This window comes from Ascidia mentula, chromosome 3 (genome assembly GCF_947561715.1).
Source record: "Ascidia mentula chromosome 3, kaAscMent1.1, whole genome shotgun sequence".
Lineage (NCBI taxonomy): Eukaryota > Metazoa > Chordata > Ascidiacea > Phlebobranchia > Ascidiidae > Ascidia > Ascidia mentula.
This window is the reverse complement of record NC_138568.1, coordinates 15,462,306-15,487,509: the sequence shown is the minus strand read 5'-3', so window position 1 is coordinate 15,487,509 and position 25,204 is coordinate 15,462,306. Positions and strand designations below refer to the sequence as shown.

At 38.7% G+C, this 25,204-nt stretch overlaps 2 protein-coding genes and 2 pseudogenes across 2 annotated transcripts; 3 read left to right on the top strand and 1 right to left on the bottom strand.

The window, feature by feature from the left end:
- The first annotated feature begins 7,240 nt into the window (after positions 1–7,240).
- On the top strand, positions 7,241–13,954 carry LOC145895738 (uncharacterized). Its single transcript, XM_082984522.1, has 9 exons — positions 7,241–7,303; positions 7,411–7,578; positions 10,220–10,281; positions 10,850–10,920; positions 11,004–11,145; positions 11,755–12,099; positions 13,094–13,276; positions 13,332–13,709; positions 13,783–13,954. The coding sequence occupies exons 1-9, from the start codon at positions 7,241–7,243 to the stop codon at positions 13,952–13,954; spliced, it is 1,584 nt and encodes a 527-aa protein (XP_082840648.1).
- Positions 13,955–15,039: 1,085 nt separating this feature from the next.
- Positions 15,040–15,577, top strand: LOC145895737 (uncharacterized; annotated as a pseudogene).
- A 329-nt stretch (positions 15,578–15,906) lies between these two features.
- LOC145895736 (follicle-stimulating hormone receptor-like) lies at positions 15,907–18,760 on the top strand (annotated as a pseudogene).
- Positions 18,761–22,296: 3,536 nt separating this feature from the next.
- Positions 22,297–25,087, bottom strand: LOC145895331 (methyltransferase-like protein 27). The gene is made up of 5 exons (XM_082984124.1): positions 24,813–25,087; positions 24,343–24,454; positions 23,998–24,118; positions 22,826–22,969; positions 22,297–22,450 (listed from the first exon to the last, which is right to left on the bottom strand). The coding sequence occupies exons 1-5, from the start codon at positions 25,027–25,029 to the stop codon at positions 22,367–22,369; spliced, it is 678 nt and encodes a 225-aa protein (XP_082840250.1). The 5' UTR covers positions 25,030–25,087; the 3' UTR covers positions 22,297–22,366.
- Positions 25,088–25,204: the final 117 nt, after the last annotated feature.

Sequence of the window (25,204 nt, the reverse complement as noted above, 5' to 3'; positions counted from 1 at the left end):
ACAGGAAATAATCCGACAGAAATTTTCCATACGTCCGTTAAATACGTATAACACCAACGCATCGCGGTTTTAAATTGACAGATTCTGCTCAATAATATTTGTATCTGGGCATAGCACGTAAAAAAGGAGATCATGGTTCAATAAAGCTGACCACATTGATAGTGGGTGGGTGCAATGTGTCGGCGTTCGTTATGTGGGAGTGTGGGAGATAAAAATACTGCATGTGACGAGCTGTGATGCAACTTAGTACATTGTGGCGTCATGTTTGCGCTCATGTTATGAGTGGCATTCTGGACCTGTTAGAAAGATGTTGTGTTGGTGTTAAACTTGTTGTACTTAATTTTTTTGATTTAGGTGTATGTTGCAAAAATTTATCTTTTGCAATGTAAGGTTTGTTGTTTTTCATAGAGAAATGTAGCGTAAAATTAAAAGAAAATTATATGGTCATGTGATCCGTTGGTGTTATAAATAGTTGCTGGTTGTAGAGATGCGGAGGTTGCTGCATTTAAGCTTTAGTTATAAGTGCGGACGAAGTGGAGAAAATAGTATCAAGTTGCAAAGTTTAGTTAAAGCATTTCCAGATTGCAAACACAGCTAGTGTTTCAGATTTGGATTAGTGGAACAACGGTTTGGACAAAATCATGCTTCCTGAAACACCTTTCGTGTGGAAAAATCTTCTTGCTGTAAATAATATGATGCCATGGTGGGAATCGCTTCGATCTTTTACGTTAACTATGTTGGGAATTTGGACTGCTTTATTCTTCTATCGAACCACAGGCCACAGATTAGTTTGTGTACCAGCAAATTTTACATCCAAGGTAGCGTATGGTGGAGCAGAACAAAAGTTTGTTGACAACCAGTGCGATGATGACGCTCCAAAACTATTTTTCATGGATACCTGGTGGATAGCATTTTTGTTTTTGGTTGTTCTTTATATCTCTGACAGTTGTTGGGAATACGTTCCACAGTGCACTAAAGCAATCAATTCGTTCTCCAAAAAAATGAAAGTCCTCGAGAAATTGGATAAAACTATAGGCAGCATCATTCATAAAGCTGTAAGTCGTAACACTGCAGAAACGCCAGAGCAAGAAAAGCTTGAGCGTTTATCATGTAGAGAAACTGTTTCTTCCTTCTACGCACAGGAGCAACACTATTCATGTGAATGTTTATGGCCTTTAAATACAACAACCTTTTACTTTTATCGGAACTTATTTTCACTATTGGTGTCTTTGGGGTGGTGTGCAACTTCAATATTATCATTTGTGTTATACTACCACAGACTGGCCACATTCAACTGTGAAGTTATGGATCATCACTTTACTTGTGCTTACACATCACATAACCTTTTTCTGGTTTTCGCTTGGGTACAAATATTATCAACACTTCTTCATGCGATTGGAAATGCTTGGGGTGTTTGTAAGTGTTTCGATAGATGTTGTCGCTTTAAAACTGACGAGGAACTGTTTTTGGAGTTTTTGTCCGCTCTCGGAAAAAGAAAACAGGTTAAAAAGTATCTTGCCTATAAATTATCATCTCAAGAGAATCGGTACAAAAATGATTTATACAGGAATCTAAAAGTAAGCATTGATGTCGCTCGATTAGAAGGAGACGTGGGTTTCATAATGTTTTACGATGATGTTCATGACGAAAATTATATACATTGAATAATGAAGTAGATGATAGAATCGAACTTGACATTCACAGAAACAATCAGGTTGCTGCGATTCAAGGAAATAATCAGGCTGCTGCCGAACAGAATGTTTAAATAAAAATTTTTGGTTTACACAGTTTTGATGCCCGAAATACACATTATTTTGATTTTTGTTGTATTTGCGTATTTCTTTGACTTAGTGTTTTAATTGTAATTTTGCAAACCGGCTGTTTCGTAAAATGATTATATTATTGATATATACGAGTTGGCGTTTTTGTTTTTAATAGTATTTGCTTCGTATATATCAGTGCGATCAATAGATATCCTTCATATTGGTGACATTTTGTTGCGATAACCCTTTCATGTTTAAATTTGTTTAATTCTGAGACTATACATTGTAGAACGCTTAGAAAATTTGACCTCAAAGCTTTATCTAACATTCAAACCATTTCGTATATCTTACATTTACGTAACATTTTTACGTATCATGGACATTGGACATTTACACATATCATGAACATTGATCACAAATAGCCAATGTATACGTCATTAAAGTTCGGGACCTCTCAAATTCAGATTGTACTGCGGTAAATAGGGATGCGCATTCGTTGGTGACTTCTTATTCTGAAATTAGGAATTGTTGTAATGCATGACTTGTTCCGTTTTAGTTTTTCAAGTGCTTGTTTTGTCAAGAATGGGCTGCTGTCTATCAGATAAGATAAAAGATTTTGTTGAGGTATTTTCGAACCGATTTTCTTTCGTTGTGGTGACTTTTATCTTAGTGTATATATATGCATGCTTCCTCGCCTGACTCTGTATAACACTGTACGTCGAATTCAACCATGCTCTGCTTGTAATCAGTTTACTCAACCAATATAACCGCGTATCCTTAATCTAATAAATGGTAAAGTAACCTTTATATCGGGTTTGCAATTGAAATCAGGCCAGGAAACGCAAAGGTTAGAACTCACGTGTGGCCTTATGACAAATGAATTAGTTAAATAGGATTTCTTTAAATGGTTAATTAATATTGTTCCCAGTAAAGTTAACAACATTTGGTATATAGGTCGCAACAGTATATGTGGGAGGTGCGAGTACAGATCCGCGATCTCTATGATTTGAACTTACGATAAAAGTAACTCTTTGGAAACCATGAGGTTCACAGGCTTCGCAGCCAAGGCATTGCAGCCAAGCTGGATCAGCCACTTTTCCCGACAAGTCGGAGCGAGATCTGAAAAATCAAGCTCCCGGTGAGGTTTGAACTCTCGACCCTGGGCTAACCAGTCCCAACGCTCTACCAACTGAGCTACAGGATCTCAGTGGCTTCACGGGGTATATTGTGGCCAAGGTATACACTGGTGCGCAAGCGCACAACTTGTCAGGCGACCTTCACATGCTTGTCGGGAAAAGTGGCTGATCCAGCTTGGCTGCAATGCCTTGGCTGCGAAGCCTGTGAACCTTATGATCAGAATATTAGAGCTGTGATCGCCAAATATAAAGGGCCTGCGCAGTGGGGCGATCCCACCTTGCTATGCGTAAGCATTGCATTACTTCTTTGGAAACCATTAATGTTTTGCACCAAGTCGACATTTTTAATGTTTAAAACAATCTTGACAATTTTGCTGTCGGACGTGAACCGCATTTATTTCGTAAAACCTTATTAGATTTAATCCACTGTGCTTGACTGCATCTTTTTATACTGACAAAGTTCGAGGCCTACTATCGTTTAGTTGAAAAACACTGACTACATAGGCCCTAAGGATTAGAAGTTAGTGATCAAAACATTATGATTTTATTCTGGCGCACATTTTTTTATCACACCAGCAATCATGGATATCCTTTAAAACGAATGCCAAACACTTTACTTTGTGCAGCAATGGGTCTGTTTAGAACTTGATTTGTCAAATAATTGTACCAAGGAAGACACATAACCAAACTAAAGTTTGCTGTCGTTCAATCTTTGGAATACTAGATAGGGAAACAATTTTGGCCGAAGATTCACATATGCAGTTTGTAATAAAATTGGTGAGTCACTTGACAAGGAATTTGTATAAAAAGTAGCGGTGCGTTTTTCGCAGCCTAATTTTTGCAGTACAAGTAAGTTAGGATATTTAGGTTTCAGTTTATCCGGAATTTGGACTAATTCGTACAACCAGCATATTATAACTGATTGCTTCGGATAAACTGAATATTTTTTAACATCGCGTGATCCGAATTTTGATGGATTTCCATGATTTAATGTGACATTCGTACAACAAGCCTGATATGTTTATTCATAATTACTAATAACCACATTCTTGATTTTCCTTTATGGCCGTGGGCTAGAACCTATCTCTGCAAGGTCCCAAGGGACCGTAATATTTTGTTATGCTTATTTCCGTTTGAAATTTAAATGAAACAATGCAAATATGACTCATATTATTAATGTTTATCAGTTACCTACACCAGAGGTGGGCAAACTTAACCGAGGGCTTGAAGAACACCTCTTTCGCCAGCAAACCGTAGAATATGTTTGTGGTGGTTAGTCAGCAAGCACCACTGATTTTAATCGGTAGTTGGCGTACGGCGGACAGGGTAAGGCGGATGGTCAGTTAACGTTCAATTTTCCGTAGTACCGCAGACCCATTGAGTTAAAGTGGCGACCTCGTTGAACGTAACATAAACTGTGTACACAAACATGTATTAATCGCCTTTTAAAAACTGCTGCGCTCGTGCGGTTTTGGTCTCTTTTCTGAGATGCTCTAAATAAACTGCAAGTATGATGGTATTAGACTGCTTGCTAAAACGAAAAGATTGAGATATACTTAAAAATTATCGGCAAAAGTGTATGCCGGACGGTCTTTGTGTTTATAAACCGTTTTATAATCGGTTTTTAAATTTTACGTCTGCTTGGCTTACTCGGTCTCAATGCGTGAACACATTAAGCACATCTTATATTGCATACTCATTTAAAACACAAGCGTATCAAACTGGAGAGAAACCACACGAGCGTAACATGCAGGATCATAAATTCATTTCTTTGTTCTTTAAATCATGTCGCTTTTGAATTCATGCTGATGAGGAAGAAACGCTACCTTTGAACCCTTATTCGTCCAGAAAAAGAATAAACAATTGTTTGTTACAATTTTGTGCGACATGGTACGTATGCTAAACTCGAGAGAAAGAGACAGGAAAAATAAATCCGCTTCGGCACAGGCTACCGACAAAACACAAGCGCTCCAATATCAGCGATAACAAAACACTGGGGAAACGTTGGAGTTTTGAAATAAACAAAATTTGCTCCGTGGAAGAATTTTTTGTACCAGCTAAAAATATTAGGTTTCAAGTCAACTTCGACCCCATTTTCGCTACATGTTGTGAAAGCATTGTATCTATCTCGTGTTTGGCCACATCCAGCTAATGCTTCTTAAGCCTTGTTTTCGAAGCTTGATCACTTTTCTCAATGTAATTAAAACTGCCGTGGTCTTTTATGAGCTTTGGAATTTTGCAACTCTCTCTATGCACATTTGTGAAGTACACCCTATTGAAGGTTGAAATGCACTGCAAGAAAGAGTCTTATTTAAGTTGGCACTTTCTTATTTACTGCCATATCCCTCGACGTAAAATAAATCAAAAGTTTACCTATTCATGTAGTACTTTTACTTTCTCGGTATAATATTTTAGTGTGTGTTTTAAGTTTTGGAACAAATATTCTTAAATATTCTGGTAGTTAAAACGGCTCTTTCACAACATGCCACCGAAACAGGACATGGGTGGACTTCACAAGAACGATTATTTTGGAACGCGAGACCGATAGGTATAAGAGGATGTTTTTAGAGTCATTGAACATTAATACGCATGCGTCATCACTCAATGACAAAAGGCAAACTCTGTTTCCACCGGTGTACAGACACTTGCTAGAGAATTATGCCGATAGACATAGCGCACTCCAAAAACCTTGATAACCCGTGTGGTTAATGATAAGTATACAGTGCAGGTGTGTTTGCCCTTTCTTATCGTTTTTTCACTTCTTCTTTTCTTTTGTAGCGTTTTTTTGTTTATGTGCCTCAAATGTGTCCACTTTGCTAAACTTACATTCTTACCTCCTGATGAAGGCTGTTGCATAACAGCCGAAACGTTGAGAAACGTAAATAAAATAAAGTTTGCCAGAAGGGCAGTATTCAGCAATAAATATGTCTGGCAGCTTCAGTAACAATTTAAATAAGGTATAACCTTGCGCATTTAGGGGATCGTATTTAGATTATCTCATTGTTTTCTACCATAACACATAAGAAATCGCTGGGTCGTATAGTTTCTACAATTTGTAATGACGCTGCGGACCGAATGGTTTTGCTGAGTCCCGAGACTCCCTCATGGCTTATACCTTAAAAGAGGACTATGACCATCATGTCAATCCAACTTTCTAATGATGTTGAAAGGGAGTTTCGGGACCCCAAAAAAATTAACGATTGAAAATTAATAAAACACCATACGTCATATAACATGTGCAATTATACTAACTTCAAAAATTGAAATATTGGGATCTACCCAAAACTGCAGATGCAGGCCTAGCGATCACTGCAACTTATTTTATAATACTAAAAAAAGCAGTAGCTTTTTATACAGGATCAGCCTGGCTTATAAATCAGGAATATATATTTCGCCCCATGGGCATCTTCAGTTCCTTCAGTAAACACATTAAATGATATAAAAACGTCTGAAAAACAGCAACATTAGAGAAAGGGCTAGTGACAAAAAACAACAACAACTTCGACCTCTTGCAATGCTACTGTGCGAAGGCAAAACACTGAGTTACCCGCCTTGCATTAGAAGGTAAGAGATTTGCGTACACTGTGGAGAAACCGCATCAGACGCGGGTGGAGATAAGGAACGCGGCGATAAGTCGAACGGCGTAAAACCACCTTAAAAACACACACGAAAAACACGAAAAAACATGTAGCCATTAAAACGATTAAAAGCAATGAAAAAGAGAGAACGATTTTTAAGAAAACACATCAACGCACCCTAGGCAATATCATTTTTTGTATGTTAATGGTGGCACCTGTAAGGTGAAGCCACTTTGCCTCGCACATGTCTAAATCCCGAAAATGTGGTTGTTCCACAAAAATTACATAAAAACAATCCGCCATGTTCGGTTGATTTGCAAAAGTGGACTTGTGCTGGGTTGCGTAGTGCTTTAGCAGAGCTACGTTGTCATCCCCTTTGGCAATGGAAAAGCTCCTCCAATTTGCTCTGTGGCCACGCCACCTAACGGCGAAACTATTTTTAGTTTGGCCCACGTATTTGCTTTCACACAGCGTGCACACTGCTACGTATATGCCATAATTCTGGCAAGTCAACTTTTGTTGGAGGTTTGTTGTGCTGGTCTGGAGGGAGATATAGGACATAGCTGGAACCATGTCTTTCCCTTTTCCGTGGCAACCACATAAACTGCAATGTCCACAAGGGCCAGAACTACCTCGAACAGTAGTGTGATCTTAAGAAAGTGCAATACGTTTGTAGTTGGTTAGTATACAAGATAGTGTCGGTGGTCTTTTGTAGGCGACCATTGCACTATGCTTGAGTGATCTTTCTTTTTCTGTGAGCTTAATGAGTTTAGGAAACCCCGTGGCCCACACGCAGGGATCGTCCTTTTTGTGTGCAGTGCGGATGGTTGAGTTGCTGTCATCTTCTATCCACTGCAATGCCTTCGTTATACCCAGTCTGACAACGTTTTGGGGGAAGTGTGATTGAACACATTTACGTTGCAATTTTTGTAGGCTGTCGTGGAAATCCTGTTCTCGTTCATTTGTCCTGCGAAGTCTGATAGCCTCACCCTTTACGATCGCACTGTAGACCCACAAGGGGTGGTGAGAGGCACCGTGGAGGAACTCCAATTCAGAGTTCTTAGATGTGAAGCATGTTACAAGCACAAACCATCCATTCGGGTTTGTTATAAAAGACTTCACGAAAGCAACAGCAGCACACCGGAAGTTCCTCCACGGTGCCTCTCACCACCCCTTGTGGGTCTACAGTGCGATCGTAAAGGGTGAGGCTATCAGACTTCGCAGGACAAATGAACGAGAACAGGATTTCCACGACAGCCTACAAAAATTGCAACGTAAATGTGTTCAATCACACTTCCCCCAAAACGTTGTCAGACTGGGTATAACGAAGGCATTGCAGTGGATAGAAGATGACAGCAACTCAACCATCCGCACTGCACACAAAAAGGACGATCCCTGCGTGTGGGCCACGGGGTTTCCTAAACTCATTAAGCTCACAGAAAAAGAAAGATCACTCAAGCATAGTGCAATGGTCGCCTACAAAAGACCACCGACACTATCTTGTATACTAACCAACTACAAACGTATTGCACTTTCTTAAGATCACACTACTGTTCGAGGTAGTTCTGGCCCTTGTGGACATTGCAGTTTATGTGGTTGCCACGGAAAAGGGAAAGACATGGTTCCAGCTATGTCCTATATCTCCCTCCAGACCAGCACAACAAACCTCCAACAAAAGTTGACTTGCCAGAATTATGGCATATACGTAGCAGTGTGCACGCTGTGTGAAAGCAAATACGTGGGCCAAACTAAAAATAGTTTCGCCGTTAGGTGGCGTGGCCACAGAGCAAATTGGAGGAGCTTTTCCATTGCCAAAGGGGATGACAACGTAGCTCTGCTAAAGCACTACGCAACCCAGCACAAGTCCACTTTTGCAAATCAACCGAACATGGCGGATTGTTTTTATGTAATTTTTGTGGAACAACCACATTTTCGGGATTTAGACATGTGCGAGGCAAAGTGGCTTCACCTTACAGGTGCCACCATTAACATACAAAAAATGATATTGCCTAGGGTGCGTTGATGTGTTTTCTTAAAAATCGTTCTCTCTTTTTCATTGCTTTTAATCGTTTTAATGGCTACATGTTTTTTCGTGTTTTTCGTGTGTGTTTTTAAGGTGGTTTTACGCCGTTCGACTTATCGCCGCGTTCCTTATCTCCACCCGCGTCTGATGCGGTTTCTCCACAGTGTACGCAAATCTCTTACCTTCTAATGCAAGGCGGGTAACTCAGTGTTTTGCCTTCGCACAGTAGCATTGCAAGAGGTCGAAGTTGTTGTTGTTTTTTGTCACTAGCCCTTTCTCTAATGTTGCTGTTTTTCAGACGTTTTTATATCATTTAATGTGTTTACTGAAGGAACTGAAGATGCCCATGGGGCGAAATATATATTCCTGATTTATAAGCCAGGCTGATCCTGTATAAAAAGCTACTGCTTTTTTTAGTTTTACAATTATACTAATAAACGTTTCTCTCATTTTCAAGCATGTCCGCCACTTGCTCTAGTTGCATTAATGCTGAAAGAATATAAAATAAAAAAACTGTTTTACCTGGATGGGAACAAAGGTAAGTACTTGAAATATATAATTGTAAAAAAACACATTTAAGTTAATTGTAGAAAACACATGACGAATATTTAAGTTCACTATTACGAAACTATATTTAAATTTTGATTTTCCAGGCCCCGCGTAACTAAATGCAACGCGTCACCACTTTAAGCGTCGGGCACGAAGCTGTCAATCAACTTGCGACCAATGATGACATTATGCAAATATTTTAATGCTGACCGGGAAGTCAGTTGGCACGCTGTTGGAGAGGAAGACCGAGAGTTCAAATAAATATCTGCGAGAAAACAGAGCGGGGACCAGGCAAGATTAAGCAAGATTATTTTGCATGAATTTCTCAACTTTACGCTGCATCATTTAAAGAAAAGAAGTCAACACAAGATTCACCTACTATTAAATCCGCGCGATTCTACCACCAATTCCTGTGGATAGTTTTCTTCATTTGACTTAAATGTCTAATTTGAGTCGATATTTGATGCGTGCGTCTCAATATGCCAATATTACAGCACTGTATACGTGAAGATATTCATATTTTCAACATAACGTCGTACAAAATGTATTATTATGAGAAATTCAGTGTCAACGACATAGTAATGGTTATTTTTTTTTAATGTAGCCTACTTATATGCACTCGATCGACACAACGGCGTTTTATAATGCTAGGGTATTGTCCAAGCATTATGATGGTCAACAAATATTGGATCCGATTGCCGTCAAATATTTTGGATAGTTTTAGCAGCGTGCGTTGAGCTAACATATGTCCGTTGACATTGGAAGCAATTTATTTAACTACGCACAATAACAATAACCACAAAACACAAAATGTTATGTGTCGGTACTTACGGAATATGTCAAAACTGTCGCGGCGAAATGCAAGTTTAAATAAAGACTAGGCATCTATAATTAATAGCTAGCGAGGTTTAGAACAGTGCTAAGGTAAACCTAAAAAAAATAGAAAGGTTACATAAATATAGACTGGGCATCTACCTCGGTAACAATGGCAAAAGAAGAACATCCACATTATTTGCGTAACAATGGCTGTCTATATTTAATCACTGGCGATGTTTATTGCGAAGGTAAACCTAAGGACAACAGAAACGTTGCATTAAAATAGAAACTGGTTATTTTGCGAGGATTTTGTTAAACTTTAAGTTGCACAACTCAATGCACTTTGGGTTGTAGAAGTCGTTGGTTGATCAAAGACGCGCCAGGGCGGAATCCGACAGACTAAATATGGGAGCAAGGTTTGTGAGCTATTCAAATTCACTCCATGTTAAAAAATATCAACATTTTTGTCTTAAAAACAATATATAGACATATGTTTCGCGTGGGATAATATTGATCATAAATTTCTTCCGGCGTCGAACTAAGCGCGGAAATTTTTAACTAATGAATGTTGTTATTGACTTGCAACGTCTTTTCATGGTTTGGGTTAGGGTTTATAAAGTAGGTCTCATTAATTGCATTTTAATTGCACGCTTTGCCAGTCGCATTGTGGGACGAAATTGTGGTCCGTTATTGTCGAACAAATGCCATGCCACAATCTGACAGCTGGTTTAAACAGTGGCTTACAATATTTCCTGGGCCTTTGGAAGCGATGGAAACCCTAAGGATCGGCTGGAGGAAACTAAATGTGGTTTGAAGTATATCTGGTAGAACCAGTGTGGTGCCAATAAAACACTTTCACTATGAGTGTCATCAAAAAATATGAAGCTTTTCTTGAGCTTTCGAGAAATACTGAATATTTCCTCTAAGCTTTTGAGCAACAAGCCCACAAATTACTAGACATAAACTCGCTGTGTGTTTTATCAGGTATTGGTTAAAGGTTGGAGTCCTGGCCTCCATCATCACACTCACTTCAGCGCAGTATAAACTTGATGAAAGTAAGTATTTTGTTACACATCGTAACCTCTAAATTAATTCAATGTATTTGTTATATAGATTTACGTTCATGTCTTTTATGCAGTGTTCACTTGTGATAATGGGAGGAGTGTGCCTGCTAAGTGGTTTTGTAAAGGTCATCGCCGCACCAATTGCAGGGACAGAAGTGATGAGAAACCGGCCAACTTTTCCACTTACCCCAAAAACCTCACCAGTCCGTACATGAGGTGAAGGCCCTTATCTACATTCGAAGTATTGGTGTTGACGAAAGAAAAAACGATTTTATCAGGGTTTGACTTTAACTAAAAATGGACGAAAGCCTAATAAAACAGTCTCAAAAACTCATGCGTTCAAATTTTTTTTTTTGTAAAAAAAAACATTAGAGCATCACGGTCCGCGTCTGTCATGAAACGAAAGTTCCTCTAACTTCACAACAGCACAAATTAAACATTTTTCGGTTTTCTTGTGTTGGTCACTGAGCGTTACGGAAGATACTTTGCGTGCTTCCGGAATTTCCACAACTTTTTGAAAAAAGTCTCTTCTTGTCTCTGATATATTTTCCCGCTATATCGAATCGTTTAAAGAGACTGCTTTAGTCGTCTGAACAAATTGGATCACAACCAACCAGCTCTAACTGCCGAAATCTCTTCTATAGATCAGTCGGCAGAGCAATGGGGACTGAATAGCTAGGAGTATTGAGTTCAAACCCTATGATTTATTTTTAACCAAAACTAACATTTACTTATAATCAGATCTGACAACAATTATCTTTAAACTTTTACAAACACTACTCTCGCCAAATTATTGTGACGAAATGTGTTTATACTTTTTTCCAGCTGCGACAACAAGTTTAACATCGGCAAATCAAACAAAGAATGCGCCCTCAGAGTGAGGGAGTTTTGCAAAGGAATAATCCAATGTGTTGGAAAAACGCTTTGTGACGGTGGATGCCCCTCCCATTTCCAATGTCCGAATTCAGCTTGTTGGAAACGTTCGACTGTTTGTGATGGCAATCCTTGCAATGACTGTCCAGCTTTCCAACACTGGAATAATGGACATGGATTCAAATGTGTGCGAAATGGCAGGAATTGCAATCTTCCGCAGATGTTTCTATGGGACGACATTGCAGATTGTGATGATAAATCTGATTTGTGTTACACCTCTGAGAACGGAGACGTCAGGTATTTCCAAACCGTCTTGTATCGTAGTAACAAATCTGATCAAATGCTTTGCAAAACAACTTAAGGTGTTACAGATAAGCATCAAATCGTAAGTTATATAATTGAAGCAATATATTTATATCTGAGCAAACGATGGCATATCTGAGATCAACCATTTCTATTGCAACAAAAACACTGGAGCTGGTTGACAAAATGTTAAGCTAGGATAAAACTAGGAGGAGAAGGAACACTTTTGAAATGAGGAAAATTAAAACAAAATGTGCCTCAGTCTATGAACTATAAAGGGTGCGTTAGTCTTTTGTTGTTTTGGCAAAAATGAAGTAAAAGCTGACCACTTACACCATCTTACAACAGCTTGGTCACGGTAATGCTCCTCTATACTGCGCATATAAAATTTCGATGAAAGCTTTATTATGAATGTTGAGTTCTGCCAATCTTTAGGCAATAGCTTGGTTTATGCAAATAGCGTCGCTGCAGCCTAATGGAATAAGGATTCAAACCAATTATAGCATCACTTGCGTAACCTTATACTAGACCTTTTATACGTTTGCCTTATCCTCGACGCAACTAATCCCACCGCTTCGATTGATTTAAAAAACGTGTTTATGATCAAATGTATTGCATTGGGTGCTTATATGCATCGGCTTACAACAAATTTGGGAGACCAAACGTAAAGTAGGGTTGAAGGTGCACATGACCGCTCTGCTTCGCGAGTGCCAATATTAGAAGTTAAACCCCAAGCATAGGGGCAAGGATTTCGTAAAACTGACCATTTAAGCGGCTTGTTAGTAATAGAAGCAATAGTTATTAAAGATTGCCAACCGAATTCTTTGGTTCTTTGGAAGCATCGAGACTTGCAATATATAGCCATTCAGTTGTGTTTCTATTGCAAACGAAATGGTTGTTAAAATCAACGTTGAAGATATTTCAACGGAACAACATTAATTCCTTTTAGTTTTTAATAAAAATCAACGAAACAAATTTACTATTGCAGAGATATTCGTAACTTTTCATCCTTGAACGAGAGGCTTTGTTTCCAATGCCTAAATGACACCATGATTATCTCAAGGTCAAGTGTTTGTGATGACGTCATAGATTGCCCTGATATGAGTGATGAATGTAGTTGTAAAGGGAAAGCTTCTGAGCAAGGCATAGATGACAGCAAAGCGTATTTTGGGTAACTATATTTAAAAGCAGACATTTTAAACATATTATCCGTTATTTGTGTGTAGTCCCAAACAACCTTGTAATTGTTTCGACAATTATGGAGTCTGTTATAACACGAAGAATCGATCAAATACTTCCTGTGACCAAACGAAAGATGAAATCTGCGACGGACTTGTTAATTGTAAGGGGAATTTACCATGTGAGTACCTTTGCGCCTCCCACTTTCAGTGTCCGAATTCAACTTGTTGGAAACGTTCGACTGTTTGTGATGGCGATCCTTGCAATGACTGTCCAGCTTTTCAACACTGGAATAATGGACATGAGTTTAAATGTGTTCGGAATGGCAGGAATTGCAATCTTCCGCAAATGTTTTTATGGGACGACATTGCCGATTGCGATGACAAATCTGACTTATGTTACACCTTTGAAAATGAAGATGTTAGGTATTAAAAAACAGTTGTGGTTGGTTTAAAATACCGTTCAAGATAAGACAAAATTCACATGTGTCATTTACAGAGACATTCGAAGCTCTCAGACGTTTAATCATCGTTTATGTTTCCAATGTACAAATGACCCTATGATCATCCCACAGTCAAGTGTTTGTGATGACGTCATCGACTGTCCTGATAAAAGTGACGAATGTTTTTGTCAATCTGGGAAAACCAAAAATTGTGGCAAATTTCATTAGTAAGTGATTCAAAAGCTGTCTGTCCTCACTGTGGGAGCAAATAAATAAATCGATTCAACCGAAAAAGTTATATAACCATGAGCAAGTTGATATTCCATTGTGCAATCAATGTACAAAAAGTTTAAAATAACAACATATCTGGACACTGTATAACGTTGCACAATTTAACGCCGACGACATCCTGGAACAGTTCGGTATGAAACATAATCATATGGGTTGTTTCCAGCTCACTGCCACAAAAACATTTCCATTTACATAATTTTAGTTTTTCGCATGTTTTAACCGCCTGTAATTTACGTAGAGGATATTATACCAATGAAAGTGTAAACCCAAAAACTGTTAATGAACACTAAAATCATAAAATTAAATGATAAACGACATGAACATTAGTTGCTCTTGTGTTGTTGTGTAAAGCCGTTTTTTCCATTTCGATGAAACATCGCAAGTAAAATGGATTCGTTTCACGGCAGTTTGAAAATATCCATTTCGCTTTGGGACGCAACAATTATTAAATAAAAGTTGCCTTGTGTTTCTGAAATCATTACTAAACAAAACGTGAGTTTTTAATTACAAACAATTGAATATTTTTAGTGTTGATGAGGAAGTAAAGAACGACAGCTTAACAACAACCAGCGGCGCACAGGGGTGGTGGGAGTGTTACGTAAGTGGGAATATGTTACATTAATTACGGTTGCATCGCAAATTAGCTTACCAGGCTACAACACAACTGCTATTCAATGTAACAGCCACGAATTCCAGACGAGCCTTACAATAATCAACAAAAGAATTCGTTTAAATTAGAGAAAAACGTCAGAAATTGACCGCAGGAATCAGCCTTTGCAAGTCGGTGACCGGCGGATTTGTCTTTACAAATCAAGATAATATTCCTAGAACACCAAAGGAGTAAAAGACAATACCAGTATAAGGTCTTTAATTATTACAGAAATATTAATTTCGCCTGTTGGCATCTTCAGTTTCTGTCTTAAACAGAATAGCAATAAAAAATTAAAAACCACAACAGTGAGTCCACTTTCGGGGCTCTCCACAAAGGAAAAAACTCTCCACAAAGGAAAGAACTCTTAAACATGCAGCTTCCACCATTTGGCGCCATTTTGACAAACCACCGTGCCCTTGCACTTCGAAACACGGAGGTTGATGGGTATTCTCGGCCTTGCGGTAAATGCGCATTATGCGGCGGCCGAAAGAATTTTGAGTCAATGGTCCACTCTGCCACCTGTATCACCATCCATTTCCACCAAACCACTCCGACAAAAACTTACTTGCAAGAAATACGGAATTTACGTGGCAACCTGCACAACATGTAAAGAACAATTTGTTGGACAAATAAAAAATCGTTTTTGCACGAGGTGGAATTCACACCGTTCCACATGGCGAGTAGGTTGTTTTAAAGATGCCAAAGGGGACAGGATGGCGCTGGCAAAACACTACCTAAATAAACACCCCATCTTTTTTGAAAACAAACCAGGCATTGCACATTGTTTTACGGTAATTTTTGTCCAAGAACCTCCCATGGTTATTTTAGATATTTGTAAAGAAAAATGGCTAAACGACCTCAGGGCGTCAATAAACATTCAGCCAATGATTTTATCCCGTATAAAATGACTATCTTTGCACTCTCCCATGTTTTTGTCCTCATTTCCGTCACTGTTTTTGTATTCTGTGTGCGTTATCGCCTTTTCGCAGTTCCACGTCACGGCCCATGCTCCCTACACCTTTTTTTGCGTTTGGCTACTTTTTTTTGTGTTTTTTAATTTTTTATTGCTATTCTGTTTTAGACAGAAACTGAAGATGCCAACAGGCGAAATTAATATTTCTGTAATTATACCGGTACGGATCGTCTTTTACTCTTTTAGAGCTATAGGAATATTCGTTTAAAATAGTAACAAAAATATTCCTTCCAGTATATGTGTTTTACGTAGGATGGGGGATGGATGTCGTTCGAAAACGAACAGTTGTGCGACGGAAGTCGTGATTGCGGTGGTTGGATCTCCATTCATCACACAGGATTCTTCGACCACGATGAAGATCCCCAACTTTGCAAACTTCGGAAAAGCTGCGACACAAAAGACGGACTTCTCAATATTCCTACGTCGAAAATCTGCGACGGTTTTATCGATTGCAAGGATAAAAGTGACGAATATCCAGAAGAATTGTGCACAAAGGAAACAAGATTCTACTGTCCAGCATTACACGGAACCAAAGTAAAATTATTTTTCTCAACAATTGTTTAAAAAATTTAAACAGACCTAATTGCAAGACTTCATGTTTACCTCTTCAATGCTGTATTTTATGTATAAAAGGCAAAGGTATCGGTGTCTGTTGTTCAGTATTGTTTGGTGTTAACCACAAAGACGGTTTCAGTATTCTACAGATTTTTGTGATTTTCAGATTTCTATTAACCAATCGGATGTTTGTGACCTCACAATTAATTGCGATGATCAAAGTGACGAAATAAACTGCACAAAGGACGAAAGGTTTTATTGCGAAAACAAAGATCCATTGTTTGTTAAGAAGGAGAAGGTAAACATATGTTAATAATATTTAAAATTTTGTGTCCTGTTGCAAACAGGTTTTGACTACGTGCATGTTACTGTTGTCACGGAAATTAGTAAAAATCCCAAATTCGGCCAAAAGAGGCGGGTGTGTCTGAAGTATCAGTAGCGATTAAGAACGACCTTTTATCCACTCAGTTCACCCTGCATTAACGGGTCAACGTCAAGCCAAAAGTTCGAAGCCGAACGGCTTAGGGGGATACTTTAATCATTAAATAAAATGACAATATGAATGAAACTTTTGGAAGCGCCCAATGTTGAAAGGACGAATATCAAACAACACTAGTTTGAGTGCGACCCCACTGCACAAATCATGTTTCTTACACATTACCGGACAAGCACACCGCAAAAGGTTTAGCACCAGTTTATCAACCAATTATTGTTTTTTTCGCAACAATTGCAAAGAAGTCGGAAATTATATTGCCAACTTAACTTTAAAGTTTAATCCATGCAGAAATTCAATGGAGTCGGCGACTGCTCCGACTGGACAGACGAGTGTCCAACAAAAACAAAAATGTCTGACGAAAACATATTTTCATCACGATACGAGTTGATTGCAAACTCATTTCTACGAGCCATTGTGTGGATAATGGGGATGCTCGCCATTGTCGGAAATTTGGTAATTATTCCAAGTTTGTTTTGTCTTCGTTGCACAATAAGAACAAGTTTAAGTATTTCACTGATTTGTTTTGAGGTTGTCATGGTGATGGAAAGCAAAGCGTTGGCGACGACAGAATCACAATCTGCTGCATTTCGCACAAACCATCTTCTCGTTTTCAATCTATCCGTTTCAGATCTACTCATGGGAGTTTATCTGATTATGCTGGGGGTCGCCGGTCTCAGATACTCTGGAAATTATTGTGCTAATGACCTTTTTTGGAGATCAAGCGGAAGTTGCACCGTAATGGGTATCTTGGTTTTACTTTCAAGCGAAACATCGGTGTTTACAATGGTTCTGTTGACCATATTTCGACTGTATGCTGTGAAAAACGTGAGTGAAACAGTTGTATACAGAGTAACGAAAGAGGAAACAATTTTCAGTCCGATGTGATTCGAACTGACAACTGCATTCCCTACCACTCCATTTGAAATAAACACCGAGCTTGCAAACTTATTGCTTTTAATGAAAATAGGTCAATGTTCTCTTTTGTTTCAGCCACTCGATGCATTCTTGAAACCGGAATTGAAAACAGTCATCCTTTCCATTATTCTCTCCTGGGTATTCTCGTTTACAATTGCTTTTATTCCACTCACAACTCAACTTCAACATTTGTTCGAGCCCAAAGCTTGGATGAATGAGAACCCGTTTTTTGACAATGTTGCAGTCGACTTTTCTAGTAAGATATTGTCGTAGACATTGGTTATCAAATCAGCTTCGAATGGCAATAGCGTTATTTATGTAGGCATGAATAACTTCATGGATCGATTTGTTGCTTTCCAACACAACTTTACAAGCAACGATTCGCAAGTACTCAGCACTGCCCTCATGCGAGTGAAATATGCTAATTTCTGGATTGATTTTTTGGATATTCTTGAAGATTACAATTACACTGAGCTATTTGATATTTCTGGATATTTGGGGTTTGTTTTCATTGGCCCAAAATTTTTATTTTTTTAGGCATTTAATTGTTTATGTGTAGATATTACAGCAGCAGCAGTGTTTGCATCAGCAAACTGTATGTAACAACAAATGACAAGGCGTGGGGATATTCAATCGCCATTATTACTCTTAACTTCCTGGCCTTCATATTTGTGGCAATTGCGTATTTTTGGATGGGTAAGAAGTCAACTGCCAGTGCCAGGCAAGTGAATAAAAGACCAAGAGATGGAAGGGTAGCAACACAAAACAAAGGTAAAAACATCGATATTTGCAGACATTTGATAGCATTATTGCATTTTTTTTTTTCAGTAGAAATGCAAAAGAAAATCTACCGATTGATAATTACTGATTTTCTGTGCTGGGTTCCAATTTCCATCATGGCATTTGTAAACTTCAGTGGAGTTCCCTATGCCTCCAGTGATATACGCTGTGTCAGCAATTATCCTGCTTCCCATCAACAGCTCTCTAAATCCCCTCATCTACTCCAAAGCACCAAAACTGCTTTATGATACAGTTTGGGATGGCCTTCAGGCCGTTTTCATGCGCAAATCACAGAAAGAACTACAGGAAAATATGGTTGTGGTTGCTTTCAGAGAAAGTTTAGTTGTGATTGAAGCAGAAACTACTTTGTAAGTAAACCTTGCATTCAGTTTGTGTAAAAATATGAAGTGCTTTTTCATGACAATGAATGGACGGAAACGAATATTGTTTTTAACGTCCTGTGTACATTCCATGTGTATAATCCTATTTAGTTTGTGATGGCATAGTAATTTGAACATAAAATTCACATTTCTCATTATAATTCACAGTTTGTTGATTGCGAACATTTTGTGCCCATTTCTATCGTAACTAATAAACACGTTGTTGAGAGGTTAAATAATGTCCTATAGTTGTCAATTCTGATAAGTTACAAGTTCCAACCAAATTTTTTCAGGAAAAAAAAGGGTTTTACGTTTTGCACTGAGAAGCGTAATAGCGTTAAAGTAAAATTTGTGAAACGATTGAAAACGCCTAGAGCGCATAGATTGACCCAACATACAACACCGGAATCATGGTTCGGAAAATAGGAAAGTTATATGTTGTATTTTGAATGTCATTTGATTTAGCTTTTGCTATGCCATTTCCATGGAGCGCATAATATTGTATGCAAGGATCCATGACAAAAACGTTTAGTCAGTTTATATTTCTAAATAAATCGTTAAGTCGAAAATATTTTGCAATATACGTTTATCATTCAGCGGGTGATGCTGACTTGAGGACACAAAATCCTTAATTTACAGCCATGTAGCACTGATGACAGGGAAGCAAAGAGATGTCAAAATTTAAGCAATAAGCTCGATTTCCGAGCAACATTATAGGCAAAACCAATGCGGTTTTCAAGGGCGTGTTAATGTATGCAAGGGCTCTTCAGAAAAAAACAATGTGCCGGTCCAATAAAACCACTTTTTGAACATCACAAAAAATTGCAGGGGGACTAAACCGTGGAAATACTTCCAAAACTAACAATGGTATTCATAGATTTCCCCGATTCTTTCATATTTCCCTCAGACACAGACGGGATGTGGTGTCCCCCCTCCGTAGGGTTTGTTGTGTTGCTTGGCCAATATATGTATGTTTATATATATATACGCTCTTCAGTGACAAGGCAGGTTCGCCCCACTGTGCAGGCCATTTCTAGTTGGCAATCTCAAATATAATATTTCGATGGACAAAAGGTTCACTGGCATCGCAGCCAAGGCAATGCAGGCAAGCTGGACTGTTTTCAAACACGATCTGAAACATCAAGCTCACAGTGTGGTTTGAAGAGTGAGATCTGCAACACATAGCTTCCAGTAAGACCTTGGGCTTACCGGAGCCAACGATCAATCAACTGAGTTTGTATATCGTTGGTTCCGGTAAGCCCAAGGTCTCACTGGGAGCTTTGTGTTGCAGATCTCACTCCGACATTTCATGAAAACGTGGCTTTCCGGTGGGATGCATTGTCTTGGTTGCTACGCCAGTCAACCTCATGTCTGTATGTGTGTGCTTTGAAATATATTAATGCGTAATCGACGTCAGGCGGTACTTATTTTACCTCCAAGCAATCGTGGGGAAGATGACCAAAACTTAATCCCCCAACACATAACACGAGGTCATAGCTCTTTGTTGGTACAGGAAGTTGAGAGTCGCCTTTTATCACTTGCTGGTACAAGTTCCTACATTTAAAGCGTTTAGCATTGTCATGTGGTTAAAAGATTGTCAACTATAATATGCACACTGCCTCAAAAACAACTAATATTTGTTTATTTCTCTTTGTTTTGAATTTGCTTTGATGAATAAAACTTAAGATCAAGGGACACCGATAGTGCTAGCAGTTGAAAACGAAAAATACATGTGATAATTCTAAATCTAATCGACCCTGTAAATCAAGCATGCCGGTACACGTTTTTTGTGCGCGCAACGTCTATCATTTCCTTGCACCCTTCGATGCAGTCAATGTTCCCTTTCCATCCAGCACTTCGGAGCATCACAGCGCATCGACCAGTACCTTAGGGTAAAAACAAAAATGTTGTTTTGATCTTCATTCGTTTTAAATGTTTTAAATAACATCACAGATATGTGTCAAGTTATCGCATGATAAGACAAAATCGCGCCACATGAGCAGGATTTTGATGAGCTCAGCCATCCCATCTCAATCATTAGGTTCACTGGCATCGCAGCCAAGGCATTGCAGCCAAGCTGGTTCAACCCTTTTCAAAATCAAACGTCTAAAACAAAAGAATAAATGCAATATTTATTTTCATAAATGCTCCTACCTCCCCCCCCCCAATGCAAAAAAGGCGTGTTTCTTTTACTGTGCGTGCAAGTATTATCGCTTCCCGAAACAAGCAAACAAGAAGAAAAAGGCAAAGAACATTGATGGAATGATGTCTAAAAGCAGTCCTGCTATATATATACATTAATTTAAAGTTGCCTCTGAGAAGTCAATTCCCCTTTTCCACCAGCAAAGGCCTGACCCCCAGGAGAGGCATCGTGTGTCAAGGTAAAGTCACCTTTCCATGGCTTTATTATGGGTCGTTATGCGATACCACCGAGTTAGGGCGAGCTTGGGCAGGCAACTGTGTAAAAAGATCCGGGTTTCCAACATTTACAAGGGTATGTTGGTAAGCTTATGAAACAACTAATAAAGTGTGCAGGTTACATTTAACAGGTTTGCCGAAGTGTTCATGAATATACAATGCTAACGTTTGACATCAGACAACAACCGCCCATGATTTCCTGAATCGCGTTTAGCTTTATTTCCGGAATAGTTCAAATTACAACAGATGTTGGAAGGGAAGCTGTTGGCATTCTCCCTGAAAGTTGACAGGAGAAGATATTTTTTACATTATTTCACGTTTAGTTACTACACAACCCAACCAGTGAAGCGGGTGTAACTATCATTTCAATTGTCAAAATATCCAAAGTTTTCACCATATATTCTGTAAATACATCGCGCTGTTAATTGTCGCTGGATAACCAATCAATGGTTTATGGCGTTACGTTTTGCACTGAGAAGCGTAATACCGTTAAATTAAATTGCAGTGAAACGACTGAAAACGCCAAGAGGGCATAGAATGATCCAATACACAACACTGGAAGCGTGGTTCGGAAAAAAGTATACTTATAGGTTGTATTTTGGATGACATTTGATGTAGACTCTGCCACAGGAAAACGTCGCATTTTAATGATATGTTAGTGAGCTTATGACATAACTAATAACGTGTGTTTACTTTTAACATAGTTTGCAGGAAAATTAACGCCAGAAGAGCAAAAATTTAGCTGATGGTTTGCTCATGGCATCAAAGGACATTTGGAATGATGCCGTAATATTAGGACATCATTGAATTGAGTATATGATGCTCAGGAATAAGTTTGACATCAGACAACCACCACTGATTTCCTGTATCGCGGTTAGTGTAGTTCCGGAATAGTTCAAATTACAACAGATGTTAGAAGGAAGCTGTTGGCATTTTCCCGAAAGTTGACAGGAGATGATATGTTTTTTCTTTACGTAGCTATACGCTTTCTTTACATAGGTAAATATGGGCTATTTTGACAAAGCAGATATCCAGCACACCAATAACATGACTTTATTTTTGAGGATAATATACGAAAACAATTTGTATCTTTGAGATTTTTTCCATTTGGGTTTTTTCAAGTCAGAAAGGGTTTAAAAAATTCAACCAGGGTGCTGAAAAATACACCGATAACATGACATTATTTCCGTTGATAATAGTATAGGCTAGCTTGGAGATTCTCATCGGCACGTTTGTGATCAGCTGGAAAGATATTGGCTGTTTCCTGTAATTTCAACACAAATCAATTACTCTTATAACTGAAAGTCAGAGCTGTTTGGAGTTAATTATAATTTTGTGGTATTTGCCACTATTTACAAACACTTTATGTATATTTTGGATATTAGTAATTGGTAATATTTAAAATATGTCTCTTTCGGCGCAAAGCAAATAATATACCAGTGACTACGCAATAACTTCTATATTTGCTGAAGCACTTTTTTGACAAACTGAACACCACTCTACTGAACTAATTCCCAAATATACTTTCGATTCAATATAAGATAAAGGATCTAAATAATCAAACCCAGATAATAAGCTATGGTTTATCCATCGTTGAACCTTGTCAAAAAACGCATGCACATTTAAGTAATTTACACACCGCTGTGACTAGTTGACATTTCTCATGTAAACTCTTCATCTTGGCAAGTACAGATTCGATATAAGAAGCTTCACTCCCCGGATTCTTGTAGTTGCTTATGGCAAACGCAAACAAGCCTCCAGGAACAAGAAGGTCAACCAGAATCTGCATTGATAATAATTATTTGTGAGTAAAGAAACAAGACTGATTTCCCAAGAGCGCTAAACGGCAAAACCAATGCAGTTTCCAAGGAGCTCATAATATTGTTTGTACGGGCCCATGAAAAAAACACATTTAGGCAGTCTATGTTTCTGAATAAATCGTTATGTGGACTTAATTTTGCAATGTACTTTTATCATTCAGCGGGTGATGCTGACTTAAGGATATGGAATCCTTAATTTACAGCCAAGTAGCACTGGTGTCAGGAAAGCAAAGAGATGTCAAAAGTAAAGCAACAAGCTCGATTTCCAACCAATATTATAGGCAAAACCAATGCGGTTTCCAAGAGCGTGTTAATGTATGCTAGGGCTCCTGTGAAAAAAAACATGTGCCGGTCCAATAAAACCACTTTTTGAATATCATAAAAAATTGCAGGGGGACTAAACGTGGAAATACTTCCAAAACTAACAATGGTATTCATAGATTCCCCGATTCTTTCATATTTCCCTCAGACACAGACGGAATATGGTGTCCCCCTTCGTAGGGTTTGTTATGTTGCTTGGCTAATATATGTATGTTTAGATATATATACGCTCTTCAGTGACAGGGCAGGATCACCAAACTATGCAGGCCATTTCTAGTTGGCGATCTCAAATGTCATATTTCGATAACAAGGTTCACTGGCGTCGCAGCCAAGGGAATGCAGGCAAGCTGGACTGTTTTCAAACACGATCTGAAACATCAAGCTCACAGTGTGGTTTGAAGAGTGAGATCTGCAACACATAGCTTCCAGTGAGACCTTGGGCTTACCGGGGCCAACGATCTAACAACTGAGTTCGTACATCGTTGGCTCCGGTAAGCCCAAGGTCTCACTGGAAGCTTTGTGTTGCAAATCTCACTCCGACTTTTCATGAAAACGTGGCTTTCGGGTTGGCTGCATTGTCTTGGTTGCTACGCCAGTCAACCTTATGCCTTTGTGTGTGTGCTCTGAAATATATCAATGCATACTCGAAGGATTGCGGTACTTATATTACCTCCAAGCAATCGTGGGGAAGATGACCAAAACTCAATCCCCCCACACATAACACGAGGTCATAGCTGTTTGTTGGTACAGGAAGTTGAGAGTCGCCTTTGATCACTTGCTGGTACAAGTTCCTGCATTTAAAGCGTTTAGCATTGTTATGTGGTTAAAAGATTGTCAACTATAATGTGCACACTGCCACAAAAACAACTAATATTTGTTTCTTACTCTTTGTTTTGCATTGCTTTTGTGAATAAAACTTAAGATCAAGGGACATCGACAGTGGAAGCAGTTGAAAATGAAAAATATGTGATATGTGATAATGCTAAGTCTAATCGACCCTGTAAAGCAAGCATACCGGTACACGTTTTTTGTGCGCGCAACGTCTATCATTTCCTTGCACCCTTCGATGCAGTCAATGTTCCCTTTCCATCCAGCACTTCGGAGCATCACAGCGCATCGACCAGTACCTTAGGGTAAAAACATAAATGTTGTGGTGATCTTCAATCTTTTTATATGTTTTGAAAAACATCGCAGCAATGTGTCAAGTTATCGCATGATAAGACAAAATCGCGCCATATGAGCAGGCCCCTACTCGATGATCTCAGCTATCCAATCTCAATCATAAGGTTCACTGGCATCGCAGCCAAGGCATTGCAGCCAAGCTGGTTCAACCGTTTTTTGCAGCCAAGCTGGTTCAACAAAATCAAATGTCTAAAATAACAGAATAAATGCAATATTAATTTTCATAAATGCTCATTATATTTCCAATTGCCCGCCCTTATGATGTAAGTATGTGTGCTTTCCAGAGAATCCTACCCCCCTTACCGGCGCAGACATCTATTGCATTCAAGTCTTGTGTATCAAGATTCCAATCTTTAAAAAACTCAATGATTTTCGGAGACATTTTTCTAGGTATTTTGTTGCCATGAGCATCAGACCCTTCATCATAGGTTTTGGCATATTTTTTATAGACGGCTTGATTTGCTTCAACTGAGGGGGTCAGCTCCTCTAACACAGCTTGTAGTATTTTAGATTTTTCCATTTTCCCTTCTTCAAATCACCCAACTTGTGCAGGTTGGAAATTGGTAATATTGTTTAACTAGTGCGCTGGAATAGAAATCATATATCCACGTTAATCAACATGTTGAAATTGTCCTTGTTGCTTGAACACGTGTTGTCACTGTAAAAGTTTAGACTATAATATCTTCAAAACTGTA

What these genes read in the sequence shown, in the direction of transcription:
- LOC145895738 (XM_082984522.1), top strand. Translation starts at nt 7,241, where the DNA reads ATGAGTTTAGGAAACCCCGTGGCCCACACGCAGGGATCGTCCTTTTTG. An exon ending in GCAGTATAAACTTGATGAAA is followed by an intron (nt 10,921 to 11,003) that starts GTAAGTATTTTG and finishes TCTTTTATGCAG; the next exon opens with TGTTCACTTGTGATAATGGG. An exon ending in GACAGCAAAGCGTATTTTGG is followed by an intron (nt 13,277 to 13,331) that starts GTAACTATATTT and finishes ATTTGTGTGTAG; the next exon opens with TCCCAAACAACCTTGTAATT.
- LOC145895331 (XM_082984124.1), bottom strand. Translation starts at nt 25,029, where the DNA reads ATGGAAAAATCTAAAATACTACAAGCTGTGTTAGAGGAGCTGACCCCC. An exon ending in TGCAATAGATGTCTGCGCCG is followed by an intron (nt 24,455 to 24,812) that starts GTAAGGGGGGTA and finishes TTTTACCCTAAG; the next exon opens with GTACTGGTCGATGCGCTGTG. An exon ending in CGCACAAAAAACGTGTACCG is followed by an intron (nt 24,119 to 24,342) that starts GTATGCTTGCTT and finishes CTTTAAATGCAG; the next exon opens with GAACTTGTACCAGCAAGTGA.